This window comes from Daphnia carinata, chromosome 6, assembly GCF_022539665.2.
Source record: "Daphnia carinata strain CSIRO-1 chromosome 6, CSIRO_AGI_Dcar_HiC_V3, whole genome shotgun sequence".
NCBI lineage: Eukaryota > Metazoa > Arthropoda > Branchiopoda > Diplostraca > Daphniidae > Daphnia > Daphnia carinata.
In genome coordinates, this window is record NC_081336.1 from 9,904,776 (window position 1) to 9,918,422 (window position 13,647).

Below are 13,647 nucleotides of genomic sequence, written 5' to 3' on the forward strand. Positions count from 1 at the left end.
CCTGTATCGACGATAAAACATGTAACTGTTTCCGTTAATCGCGTTTCGACAAATGAACTGAATTAACCGGTTAATCATTTCATCACATTGTTTTCTACGTTGTGGATCTTTTCTACACATTTTGACTATATTACAAAAAGATTGCTAACAGTGTCAATCAGTTTTCAACTTGTTGACGTCAGTGCTATATCTGTAGCAGCTAACTAGGAGCAATAACGCGATTTTTTAACTTATCAGCCGGGAATTTTCTTTTAGCCAATTCATCCATTATCTTGACGTGTGTTGACGCGTTTTGGCCCCCCCCCCCCAAACCTGATGAAGCATGAATAGCAGACGGGAGTGACACCTCATGGTCAAGTGCTTTACGACAACAGGATTACAGCCAATGAAACGTTTGACACCCAAGCCATCAGAATCATGGATGCGTAAATACTTAAAGAAATAGTACGTATCTATTCTCGATTTTCTTGCAAAAATAAAAGGTCTTCAAAGAGCTTACGAAAAATTCGCTTCCGCACTTCAGGTAATAATCTTTTATGGTGCTGATCTGTTCCAGATATTGGGTAAACTTTCAGGTATGACGATTCGAATCGAAGGCTTGTGCAGAGCAGAGAACTCACTTCAGAGTCTTTTTTAATGGCAGGCTGTTGGTTTTTAGAATTGAAATTCTTGCTGGAAATTGAGCATGATGAAATAATGTTTTCTTGAATTCTTTTTATTTTTACCTTATATTTCCTAGTTGACGATTCTCTTCAATACAAAACTCTGTTAAGTGACATTGGTTTGGCGAATGCAACGCTGTTTGTTGATATCTTAAAAATTCAGCAGCTTCAGAACCTGATTTCTTAATCATTCGAAATTCTTAAATACAATTTGCAATATGAAATTCAGCCCAACATTTCATAATTCTATCGCCATCTTTTTCCGATTAATTGTTTTATTTGGTGCATAGCTTGTGTTGGCAATGCTGTCGAGGAGCTGGGGTAAGAAAAGCGCCAAATTCCGCTGACCAACTGATGAGTTTCATCATTGCCATTTTAACTGATATCCACAAAGGATGTGCTATGTGTCGCTTTCTACTCGTCTCTATTTCTGTTTCCGTATTATAAGGGTTTCAGTGTTGAAGACAAAAGCTTTCAGTCGCAATCGGCTGACAAACAATTTAGTGTTCAAATTAGATGATGTATCAAGTGTAACTTGAGGCAATGGACCACCTGGATGAAATGCTGCTGAATAATGTGTAGACTGGCTATTGAGACGGTCAGCTGATCGAGAATGATTTGGCGCCTTCGACGGGAATGCATCAACCACGACTTCCGTGCAGTGAAAACTAGTTCATCGATGGATGTGCTGCGTTTGAATGCAATTCATAACGGAGGAAGTTATCTGTTCTTTTTCCAGGTAAGTTTTTAGTTATTTTTTTTTTGCTTTCGTTTTGTATGTATCGTCGCACAATGACATATCAAAGGGCCTAAAATGTCGACCCCACCCCTCTCTCAGTTATTTAGCTGTTATTTTTTTCAAATTGCAACCGTTTATTTTTTTGTTTTTCTTTCATTGATTTTCGAGAAATCCCTGAAAATGATGCAATGTAAGAATGCACTGATTCCGTCTTTTTTTCGCCCTTGGTCGGCCTTGTTTTCAAGTCCTTTTTTTTCTGGCCATTTTGACGCCATTTTTGCTTCGATGGTGCCATAGAGTGAGAGGTATCGTTGACATTGTATTGCTCGTACTGACGAACAATGCAAGTGGCCTGTTTTTTTGTTTGAAGTGGGGAAACAGCTGATTTCCCAATCATCAGATGGCTTGGCAGAATCTTTATTAGAACCGTCTCTTTCGTGACGACGTCATTTGATTGTTTTTTCCCATTTTGTTTTCCCAATGTTTTGAAAGTCACACCAGAAAAAGTGGCATTTTCTTGGTAGATGTCTGCTCGTTTAAAAAATCGTAAAATCAACTTTATACTATGAATATTTTATTATGAAATGAAAAACTTTATCCAAAGAGAAAAGAGGCTTGTTAAACCAATATTGAATCACACACTGCTGTTTTTTATGCTTTGATTTTTCCTTTCATTTTAAAGATGTTTGCCCACATAGAATTTTTAATCATCAAATGAGTCGCAATCAACTTGGGGTAAAGGATTTTTATAATACATTGGCAAAACTCTCGGCGATGCGGACATTTCATTCTTCGTCGTCGAAGTGCATGGGGGTTCTATTCTGGTGTATTTCTGAAAGTGAAGTGAGAAAGTAGGAAATTTGAATTTTGTAATGGTAAAAGATATAAGCAATTAGACATGCGACAGTCGCCATATTTTTTTTGAATGGCGTCGTCGTTAAAATGCATTGCGTCGCCAAGAGATGAGTTATGATTCAAACAAGAAGTGCTTCGTCGAGCAGTTTTAGGATTTCGTCCTTGTTGTACATCCTATAATTATAGCGTACATAATTTCGTGCATCGTGGCCATTGGATATGACACGAGTTCCCAATTGGAGTAAGAGTTGAATGGCGTCAATTAAATTTGGGCTTGAATTCCATTCAAACAAATAATGGAGCGCATTGCTTCCCGAATAGTCCTTTGCATTCACATCAATTCCCAGTTGGATCAAGAGTTGAATGGCGTCAATTAAATTTGGGCATGAATTCCGTGTACACAAATAATGGAGCGCATTCCTTTCGTTATCGTCCTTTGCATTCACATCAATTCCATTTTGGATTAAGAGTTGAATGGTGTCAATTAAATTTGGGCTTGAATTTGATTCACACAAATAATGGAGCGCATTCTTTCATCATTTATCCTTTGCATTCACATCAATTCCCAGTTGGATTAAAAGTTGAATGGCGTCAATTAAATTTGGGCTTGAATTTGTTTTACACAAATAATGGAGCGCATTCCTTTTGTTATCGTCTTTTACATTCACATCAATTCCCAGTTGGATTAAAAGTTGAATGGCGTCAATTAAATTTGGGCTTGAATTTGATTTACACAAATGATCAAGCGCATTCCATCCATCATTGTCCTTTGCATTCATATCGATTCCAATGCGAATGAAGTCGTTCATTTTTTCAACTAGATCAAGCGAAGAGTCACGCTCACAAAGTTGTCGAAATTCTCCTTCTTTTTCAGTCAGCTAAATTGGAGAGATGTACGATTGTTTACGTTGCTACTTCCCCCCTTACTAAAAAAGTATATTACCTTTTTCGTGATGGATTCCAGTTGTTTGACGACTTCTTTCGAACTTATTCTTTTATCCGAATCGTGTTCCAACATTTTGTTAGTAAGTCATCCTCATAATATTTGCGCAATTCGGCATCAATATCTAGAATTAAGCCACCAGTTGTTTAATAAATAGAAGAGTAAAATAATATGGAATTAAATTGGAATTACTCTTCATATTCACCGCACGTCCTCCAATTATGTTATCATGAATTTCATTTTCTTTTTCGCTTGAACCGAACAGATGTTCTCCCTCCAAGAAAAGATATCCGAAAACGAGGCCGAGGACAAACACATCGCTCTTGACGGTGCCTCTTTTCTTTTCTGCCTCTTCATCCTCTTTTTTTTTTGTTTTTGTTCAAGAAGTTTAACACCTCCGGGGCGTACCAGTTTTTGGTTCCTTCCCGTCCAGTCCATGTTTATGATCCCCGTTCAGTAACCTTTTTTGCCAGCCCAAAATCAGCCCATTTGATTATTGTCTTTTCATCTTGGCCTGGAGATCGCTTAATTAGAACGTTGTTCGGTTTAATGTCTCGATGAGTTAAACTCTTTGAATGGATGTATGCCAGGCCTTCAGCCAGTTGATGGAAAATTTTGATATTAGGTGGCGTACGTCCTTTGTATTTTTTGGGATCATCCGACTTCAGGAAAACTTGATCTAAGGAAGCGTAACATAATTCCAATGCGTAGTACCTGTTACACGTCAACGAAAACAAAAAAAAAACAAATCTACTTTGAAATCATATCTTTGTTTTAAACTAGAGAAAAATGCTATACATAAAATCTTGGTCCTTTTCACAGTGAAGAAGTTTGACGATGTTTGGGTGATTTAACTTTAGCATTGCTTCTTCTTCTCTTTTGTCGACACGATGTATTTCAACTCTTTTGACTGCCACTTCACGACCTCCGAACTTCCCTTTAAATACCATACCAAAGCCACCTTGACCTATTTTTTTTTCACGGTCGAACCAAATTTTCATCTCTTTCTTATCTTTATTTTGCAAATAGTATAACGCACCCCATCCAGCGTTGTCCGGCACCATCATACTCACTCCGAATGTATCCAAAACACCGATTACGTCGAGTAAATTTGGGTTTGAATTGTATCGACATAAATAATGGAGCCCATTTGATCCATCGTTGCTTTTTGCGTTCGCATCGATTCCGAGTTGAATTAAAATTTGAATTGCGTCGATTAAGTTTTGGCTTGATTGATATTGACACAAATAATGAATGGCATTCATTCCATTCCTGTCTCTTGCATTTACGTCGATTCCACTTTTGACCACGAGTTGAATTGCGTCGGTTAATTTTGGGTTTGAATAGTACCGACACAAAAGATGAAGTGCATTCCTTCCGTCTTTATCCTTTGCGTTCACGTTAATCCCGAACTGAATTAATTCTTTTATTTTTCCCGTTAGATCCGATCGCGAATCACGCCCACACAATTCAAGCAATTCTTTTTCTTTTCCAGTGAGCTAAATTGAATAAATTGACATTTGCATAATGCGATTAGTCGACTTGCCTTAAATTCATTATACCTCATCCTTGATGGAATGTAATTGAACGTCTCCTTCTTTCGATGGCATTCTTTTATTGGGGTCGTATTCCCACATTTTTTCCAACAGGTCGGGGGAAAATGAGACGAAAAGACTTCAACTTTTAATAACTTGCGTCTGACCACAAATGAACAACTGCAATCTCAAATCGAAACTGAACCACTCCTGCCCGCCGCTACCTTCCCTATTCAAAAGATAGATGAAAAGATAACGTGAATAGTTCAATAACAAAGTCAGTTAGCTGGCCGCTAACGGATGGGTTTTGGGCAGAAGACGTTTATCAGAGACGTCCATTCGGTTTACGCGTGATTGTCCAATTTTGGGTTGAGTTACAACCTAATCCTAGCGTTAGTACTCGTCAGTGACTCGAAATCCTCGTGACAATACAGTATTATCTATAGCCAGGTTTATCAGTAGTGACAAGCGTTTCTTGCACAACGATTCGAGATTAACAGAAAATAATTATAAACTTTTCGATTTAGAATAAGTATGGGATTCCGTTTGCCATCATTGGCTCTATATACAATAAGTACTACCCCTATGTACAATAAGTACAGTAAGCTCTGATGAAGTTCGTTGTTTGTATCGAAAACTTGTGCTGAGCATAGGACTTCAATTTCTTTTCTATTGGCAGGCTCTTTGTTTCGTGGCTGCAATTTCCGTTCGGTGTGTGGCATTCTTCAGGTATGTCTTTTCCACTACGCTACTTTTACATAATATGTAAGGGATGAAAAATATAAACATCAGAGCATTGGGATATGAATTACAGTGATTATTGTTATTTCTGACATTGTTAAATTTGTTGCTTTCGTTTGTTTCTTGAAGCAGTTTCTAATTGTTGATCACCTTCAGGTTTCGTTGGCATTCAGTACAGAAAATTCACAACATTGGACTGGGAGTACCAGCATCCGCCGACATGATTAAATGTTTTCTAAAATTTGTTTTACGTTCTTTTCTAGTAAACAATTCTTTTCAATACAAAACTGCTAAGTGAATTCTCAAATAAAATTCTATTCCAGATGGGAAATTTATTAACATTTCATATTTCCATCGCGATCTTTTACAGAGTAATTGTTTTACTTTGTATTTTAAATTTATTCTTAGTGAGTTGGCAATGCTGTCGAGGAGTTGGGGTGGGGGACAAACAATTAAGTGTTCAAATCAGATGATGTATCAAGTGTAACTTGAGGCAATGGATCACCTGGATGAAGTGCTGCTGAACAATGTGTAGACTTGCTATTGAGACGGTCAGCTGATCGAGAATCATTTGGCGCCCTCGACGGGAATGCATCAACCACGACCCAATCGCCCAGTGTAAACCAGATAGTTCATCGATGGCTGTGCTGCGTTTGAATGTAGTTCATAACGGAGGAAGTTCTCTGCTCTTTTTCCAGGTTAGTTTTTACATATTTTATTTGCTTTCGTAAGACATGTATCATCACGCAGTGACATCTCAGAATGGCCTTAAATCTCAACCCCTCCCATTTCCCAGTTATTTGGCTGTGATTTTGTTTTCAAATTACAATCGTTTTGTTTTCCATTCATTGATTTGAGAGAGAATGACGCAATGTAAGAATGCACTGATTCCGTCCGTCCGTTTTTCGCCATCAAATGGCCGGCATTGCCTTCCAGTCCTTTTTATTTGTGGCCATTTTTCGCCATTTTGGCGCCATTTCTGCTTTGATGGCGCCATGGAGTGAGGGGTATCATTGACATTGCATTGTTCGAACTGACGAACAATGCAAGTGGCTTGCGTTTTTGTCAGAAATGGGGAAACAGCTGTTTTCCCCAATCAGACGATTTTGCAGAATCGTTTGATGAAGTCTTTCTTGCCAACTTCATTTGATTGATTTTTCGCCTTTTGTTTCCCCAAACTTTTGAAAGTCACACCAGGAAAAGTGGTATTTTCTCAGTAGATGTTTGCTCGTTTAAAAAATCGTAAAATCAACTTTATACAAGCAGATGATTCGGCTGAAAACAAATGGATACACATTGCCAGTTAGGACTGACAATGTCATATAGTAGGAGGGTTTTAAAAACTTATTTAAATACTTGTATTATTAAATGCCTGTGGTGTTCATGTGAACTAAACACTTTGTCAATTTGCTAAATCTATATCGGTTTACAGCCTTTTTCAGTCTTTAGTTGTTTTAAATATTTTTTTCTTGGTTTGCTAAATTGCAACGCAGCTGGCAAGAACAGATTTGATTGTTCTCGAGGTTGCCCAGTTTGCCGGTCGTACTGTTTTCACGTGCAATTTTCTTTCATTTGACTAATGGAATTGGTTAACGCTCGCAGTTCGCTCTATCAAGAAAAGCGGTTCTTATTTTCTCTTTAGATTACGAGGAAAACTGGGGGTTTTATTTCATCATTCGAGATATTTTTTTTCCTTTATCATTATTTTTTCAGCGGTTACTCAGGCTGTTTACTGCTCTGATTGTTTTCATGTATCAGTTCGGTTAGAGTTTTGCTAGAACTTTGAAATGAAATGAAAAACTTATCCAAAGAGAAAAGAGGCTTGTTAAACCAATATTGAATCACACTGCTGGTTTTTATGCTTTGATTTTTCCTTTCATTTTAAAGATGTTTGCCCACATAGAATTTTTAATCATCAAATGAGTCGCAATCAACTTGGGGTAAAGGAATAATACATTGGCAAAACTCTCGGCGATGCGGACATTTCCGGGGTTCTATTCTGGTGTATTTCTGAAAGTGAAGTGAGACAGAAGGAAATTTGAATTTTGTAGTGGTGAAAGGTATAAGAAATTCGAGTATACGACAGTCGCCGTATTTTATTTTCCGTCGTTAAAGTGCATTGCATCGCCTAGAGATGAGTTATGATTCAAACGAGAAATGTTTCGTCGAGCAGTTTTAGGATTTCGATCTCGTTGGAAATCCAACGATTATGGCGTAAATAAATTCGTGCATCGTGACCATTGGATATGACACGAGTTCCCAGTTGGATTAAGAGTTGAATGGCGTCAATTAAATTTGGGCTTGAATTCCATTCACACAAATAATGGAGCGCATTCTTTCCCGAAACGTCCTTTGCATTCACGTCAATGCCCACTGAGATTAAAAGTTGAATGGCGTCAATCAAATTTGGGCATGAATTCCGTGTACACAAATAAAGCAGCGCATTCCTTTCCTCATCGTCCATTGCAATCACATCGATTCCCTTTTGGATCAAGAGACGAATGGCGTCAATTAAATTTGGGCTTGAATTTGATCTACACAAATAATGGAGTGCATTCCTTCTCCAAGTGTCCTTTGCATTCACATCAATTCCCAGTGGGATTAAGAGTTGAATGGCGCCAATTAAATTTGGGCTTGAATTTGATTCACACAAATAATGGAGCGCATTCATTCCATCATCGTCCTTTGCATTCACATCAATTCCCAGTGGGGTTAAGAGTTGAATGGCGTCAATTAAATTTTGGCTTGACTTTGATTTACATAAATGATGGAGAGCATTCTTTCCCGAATAGTCCTTTGCATTCACATCAATTCCCAATTGTATTAAGAGTGGAATGGCTTCAATTAAATTTGCGCTTGAATTTGGTTGACACAAAAGATGGAGCGCATTCTTTCCCCACTTGTCCTTTGCATTCACATCAATTCCCAGTGGGATTAAAAGTTGAATGGCGTCAATTACATTTGGGCTTGAATTTGATTCACACAAATAATGGAGCGCATTTCTTCCCGAAGTGCTCTTTGCATTCACATCAATTCGCTGTTGGATTAAGAGTTGAATGGCGTCAATTAAATTTGGGCTTGAATTTGATTCACACAAATAATGAAGCGCATTCCATCCATTATCGTTCTTTGCATTCACGTCAATTCCCAGTGTGGTTAAGAGTTTAATGGCGTCAATTAAATTTTGGCTTGACTTTGATTTACATAAATGATGGAGCGCATTCTCTCCCGAATTGCACTTTGCATTCACATCAATTCCCTTTTGGATTAAGAGTTGAATGGCGTCAATTGAATTTGGGCTTGAATTGTTTACACACAAAAAATGGAGCGCATTCCTTCCCAAATTGTCTTTTGCAGTCACATCAATTCCCAGTGGGATTAAAAGTTGAATGGCGTCAATTAAATTTGCGCTTGAATTTAATAAACAAAAATAATGGAGCGCATTCTGTCCCGAAGTGCTCTTTGCATTCACATCAATTCCCAGTGGGATTAACAGTTGAATGGCGTCAATTAAATGTGGGCTTGACTTTAATTGACACAAATAATGGAGCGCATTCTTTCCCGAATCGTCCTTGGCATTCACATCAAGTCCCTTTTGGATTAAGAGATGAATGGCGTCAATTAAATTTGGGCTTTTATTCCATTCACACAAATAATAGAGCGCATTCATTCCATTAGAGTCCTTTGCATTGACATCAATTCCCAGTTGGATTAAGAGTTGAATGGCGTCAATTAAATTTGAGCTTGAATTGTATCCACACAAATAATGGAGCGCATTCATTTTCGAATTGTCTTTTGCATTCACATCAATTCCTAGTTTGATTAAGAGTTGAGAAGCGTCAATTAAACTAGGGCTTGACTTTAGTTGACACAAAAGATGTAGCGCATTCTTTCCGTATCTGTCCTTTGCATTCACATCAATTCCCGGTGGGATTAAGAGTTGAATGACGTCAATTAAATTTGGGCTTGATTTTGATTTACACAAATAATGGAGCGCATTCCTTCCATAAATGTCCTTTGCATTGACATCAATTCCCAGTTGGATTAAGAGTTGAATGGCGCCAATTAAATTTGGGCTTGAATTTGATTTACACAAATAATGGAGCGCATTCCATCCACCAATGTCCTTTGCATTCACATCAATTCCCAGTGGGATTAAGAGTTGAATGGCGTCAATTAAATTTGGGCTTGAATTTGATTCACACAAATAATGGAGCGCACTACTTCCATATATGTCCTTTGCATTCACATCAATTCCTAGTTGGATTAAGAGTTGAATGGCTCCAATTAAATTTGGGCTTGAACTTGATTTACACAAAAAATGGAGCGCATTCCGTCCATCATCGTCCCTTGCATTCACATCAATTCCCAGTTGGATTAAGAGTTGAATGGCTCCAATTAAATTTGCGCTTGAATTTGATTCACACAAATAATGAAGCGCATTCCTTCCCGAATTGCTGTTTTGCATTCACATCAATTCCCAGTGGGATTAAGAGTTGAATGGCGTCGATTAAATTTGGGCTTGAACTTGATTGACACAAATAATGGAGCGCATTCCTTCCATCAGAGTCCTTTGCATTCACATCGATTCCAATGCGAATGAAGTCGTTGATCCTTCCAACTAGATCAGACAAAGAGCCACGAGCACAAAGTTGTCGAAATTCTTCTTCTTTTTCAGCCAGCTAAATTGGAGAGATTTCCGATTGTTTACGTTGCTACTTCCCCACTTACAAAAAAAATGAAATTACCTTTTTCGTGATGGGTTCCAGTTGTTCGACGACTTCTTTCGAACTAATTCTTTTATCCGGATCGTGTTCCAACATTTTGTTTAGTAAGTCATCCTCATAATATTTGCGCAATTCGTCATCAATATCTAGAATTAAGCCACCAAGTGTTTATCAATATAAGAGTAAAATAATATGGTATTAAATTGGGATTACTTTTCATATTCACCGGATCATGTCTAATTATGTTTTTGTGAATTTCCTCCTCACTTGAACCGAATAGATGCTCTCCCTTTAAAAAAAAATAACCGAAGACGAGACCGAGGACAAACACGTCACTCTTGACCGTGCCCCAAAACTCATCCGCCTTTTCCGCGTTTTCCGCCTTTTTTCCGTTGATGAGTTTTTCCAGCACTTCGGGTGCGTACCAAGTTCTCGTTCCTCTCACTCCAGTCCACGAGTGAAGTCCCTTTTCGTTTACGCATTTGGCTAGTCCAAAATCAGACAATTTCATTATTATCTCTTCACATTTTCCAGGCTTGCACGAAATGAGGATGTTTTCCGGTTTGATGTCGCGATGAATTAATTTCTGCGAATGGATGTATGCCAAGCCTGTAGCTAATTGACGGAATATTTTGATTGGAGGTGGCATACGTCCATTGTATTTTTTGGAAACATCCTCCTTCAGGAAAAGTTGATCTAACGAAGCGACACATAATTCCAATGCGTAGTACCTTTAACACGAAAACAAGAAACAAATCAATTTTTAAATCTTATTGTTATTTAAAACCAGAAAAAAAAGTCATACATGAAGTCGTTGTCTTTTTCACAGTGAAGAAGTTTGACGATGTTTGGATGATATAACTTTAGCATTGCTTCTTCTTCTCTTTTGTCGACACGATCTATTAGAACTCTTTTTACTGCCACTTCACGACCTCCGAAATTCCCTTTAAATACCATACCAAAGCCACCTTTCCCTATTGGAGAAGTATCCCGATTGATCCAAATTTTCATTTCCTTCTTATCTTTATTATACAAATAATACAACGCATTCCATCCATCTTTGTCCTTTGTCTGCACATCTACTCCGACTTCAATCAAAATATTAACTGCGTCGAGCACATTTGGGTTTGAATTGTCTCGACATAAATAATGGAGCGCATTTGATCCATCGTTAGTTTTTGCCTTCACGTCGATTCCGGATTTATTTAAAATTTGAATTGCGTCGATTAAGTTTTTGCTTGAATGGTATCGACACAAATAATGAATGGCATTCATTCCATTGTTGTCCCTTGCATTCACGTCGATTCCGCTTTCGATTACGAGTTTAATTGCGTCGATTAATTTTTCGTTTGAATAGTACCGACACAAAAGATGGAGCGCATTCATTCCGTTTTTGTCCTTTGCGTTCAGTTTAATTCCGAATTGAATTAATTCTTTGATTTTTCCCGTTAGATCCAATCGCGAATCACTCCCACACAATTCAAGCAATTCTTTTTCTTTTCCAGTGAGCTAAATTGTAAGGAATTAACGTGTGCTAAATGTGATTGCTCGACTTGCCTTAAATTCATAATACCTGATCCTTGATCGAGTGTGACCGAAAGACTCTTCCCAGTTCTTCTTTTCCGAAGACTTCTTTCGATCTCATTCTTTCATTGGGGTCGTTTTTCGACATTTTTTCCAACAGTTTGGGGGAAAATGAGACGAGATGATTTCAACTTTTACTAACTTGCATCTGACCACAAATGAACAACTGCAATCTCAAGCGAGACTGAACCACTCCTGCCCGCCACATACTTCCTTATTCACGAGAAAGATCGTGAGTAGTTCAACAATATGGTCAGTCAGTTGGCCGCTAATGATTGGCTTTGGGCAGAAGATGTTTATCAGAGACGTCCATTCGGTTTACACGTGATTGTCCCATTTCGAGTAAAGTTACAACCTAATCCTAGCGTTAGTACTCGTCATTGCCTCGAAATCCTTGTAGCAATACAGTGTTATCTACTAGCCAGGTTTATCAGTAGAGAAATGCGTCTCTTACACAACGATTCGAGAACAACAAAAAATAATGATGAACTTTTCGATCCTGAATAAAAATGGCATTCCGTTTCCCATCATTGGCTCTATATTATTAAGTTAAAGAATCAATCACCCTTGCCTTGTTTTTATTGTTTTATTCATTTATAACGTTTCCTTTGGTGATTGCTGAATATGAAATATTTCCATTTTTGGTTGTAGATGTATTCATTATCGTGGTATTACCACGATAACAATGTGCTTATCTTCATGTAGTCATGACCGACAATGCGCCATTACCCGTATGAATTACCAAGTGCCTGCCTCATCTTGCCTCCCCTTTATTTGTTTGGTTTTTTTAATTTATCTTTTGCTTGCCCTCTTAGCAGAGGACATTCCCCGTTCTAAATTCACGATTCCACTGATTCCGTTAATCGCGTTCCGGCAAAATGAACTGCATTAACCGGTTAATTATATTTCATCACATTTTTTATATTATTGAGATTCCTTTTAACACATTTTGACTATTCTACAAAGTTTTTATTTATCAGCCGGGAATTTATTGTTAGCCAATCCACTTATGTTTACGTGTTGACGCTTTTTGGCACCCAATCTTTTAAACATTTATTTTATTGATTGAAAAAGGAACATGGATAGCGCTGATTTTCCATCCAACATGGAAGAAATTTGAATGTCCAAAACTGAAAGGATTTCTCTACCAGTTGGCACAAAAATAGCATTTTGTTTCATTTTTTTTCCCCTTGCCTCATATTTTCTTGTTCGAATGATTGTTTGTATTTCCGTCCCACGCTGAAAGAATTGATTGTCTTCAGTGACGTCAGTTATTTCCATTCGATAAAAGTTATTTTTTCTTGGAGATTTATTCCGTGTGTTGTTCATATTCAGGATCTGCTGTGGCGATTTTGTCGGCTTTTTCTTTGTCCTTCTGGTGTTTATGACATCGTAGACGGACATCAGTCTCTGTGTCCGCCGCAGTGTTCCATTTACGCCTCAGGTATTATTTTTTGTTTGTCGTGGGTATGACGTATATGATTATCCGTTAATTCACTGCTGGAACACTTTGCTATTGTTTGTTTATTTTTCTTTAGTTTAATGTTTTGTGGTTTTACGCAGATTCTTAATTGATTTGGTTTCTTTAGTTGTACAACATGTTTTTAGTATGGCGCTTATTCCGTAGTGTTCGGCCGTTAATGTTTAGCAGCTCCTCCTGGAACCATTCTTTTCTGGTAAGTAAGTTTGTTCCATATTTTCTTAGAATTGAACTGGTGGTTGCACTGCTTCACTCACACGGTGGGGTAACGTCTCGCCATGCAGCAGTGTTTACCGTATGTCGGGTTTGAGGATTTCATTTATTACTTTCATTTTAACACCATATTTTTCAGAATATGTTATATTTCGTTCATAGTGTGAA

The 13,647-nt window shown here is 37.8% G+C and overlaps 2 protein-coding genes across 2 annotated transcripts in view; both read right to left on the bottom strand.

Moving 5' to 3' along the window:
* Nucleotides 1-12,003, bottom strand: part of LOC130694182 (RGS domain-containing serine/threonine-protein kinase A-like) — a 27,707-nt gene extending 15,704 nt beyond the window's left edge. The window contains exons 1-4 of the mRNA XM_059495774.1: nt 11,776-12,003; nt 11,008-11,711; nt 10,416-10,933; nt 10,224-10,348 (exon numbers count right to left, since the gene is read on the bottom strand). Of these exons, the coding sequence (XP_059351757.1) occupies nt 10,224-10,348; nt 10,416-10,933; nt 11,008-11,711; nt 11,776-11,874 (1,446 nt within the window). The 5' untranslated portion in view covers nt 11,875-12,003. The remainder of the gene's footprint in view (nt 1-10,223; nt 10,349-10,415; nt 10,934-11,007; nt 11,712-11,775) is intronic.
* Nucleotides 3,634-4,899, bottom strand: LOC130689870 (calcium-dependent protein kinase 5-like). The gene is made up of 3 exons (XM_057513175.2): nt 4,762-4,899; nt 3,998-4,698; nt 3,634-3,913 (listed from the first exon to the last, which is right to left on the bottom strand). The coding sequence occupies exons 1-3, from the start codon at nt 4,834-4,836 to the stop codon at nt 3,640-3,642; spliced, it is 1,050 nt and encodes a 349-aa protein (XP_057369158.1). The 5' UTR covers nt 4,837-4,899; the 3' UTR covers nt 3,634-3,639.
* Nucleotides 12,004-13,647: the final 1,644 nt, after the last annotated feature.

Coding starts and splice junctions, on each gene's coding strand:
- LOC130689870 (XM_057513175.2), bottom strand. CDS start 4,836: ATGTGGGAATACGACCCCAATAAAAGAATGCCATCGAAAGAAGGAGAC. Junction 4,699..4,761: donor TACATTCCATCAAGGATGAG/GTATAATGAATT, acceptor TATTCAATTTAG/CTCACTGGAAAAGAAAAAGA. Junction 3,914..3,997: donor GAAAAGGACCAAGATTTTAT/GTATAGCATTTT, acceptor GACGTGTAACAG/GTACTACGCATTGGAATTAT.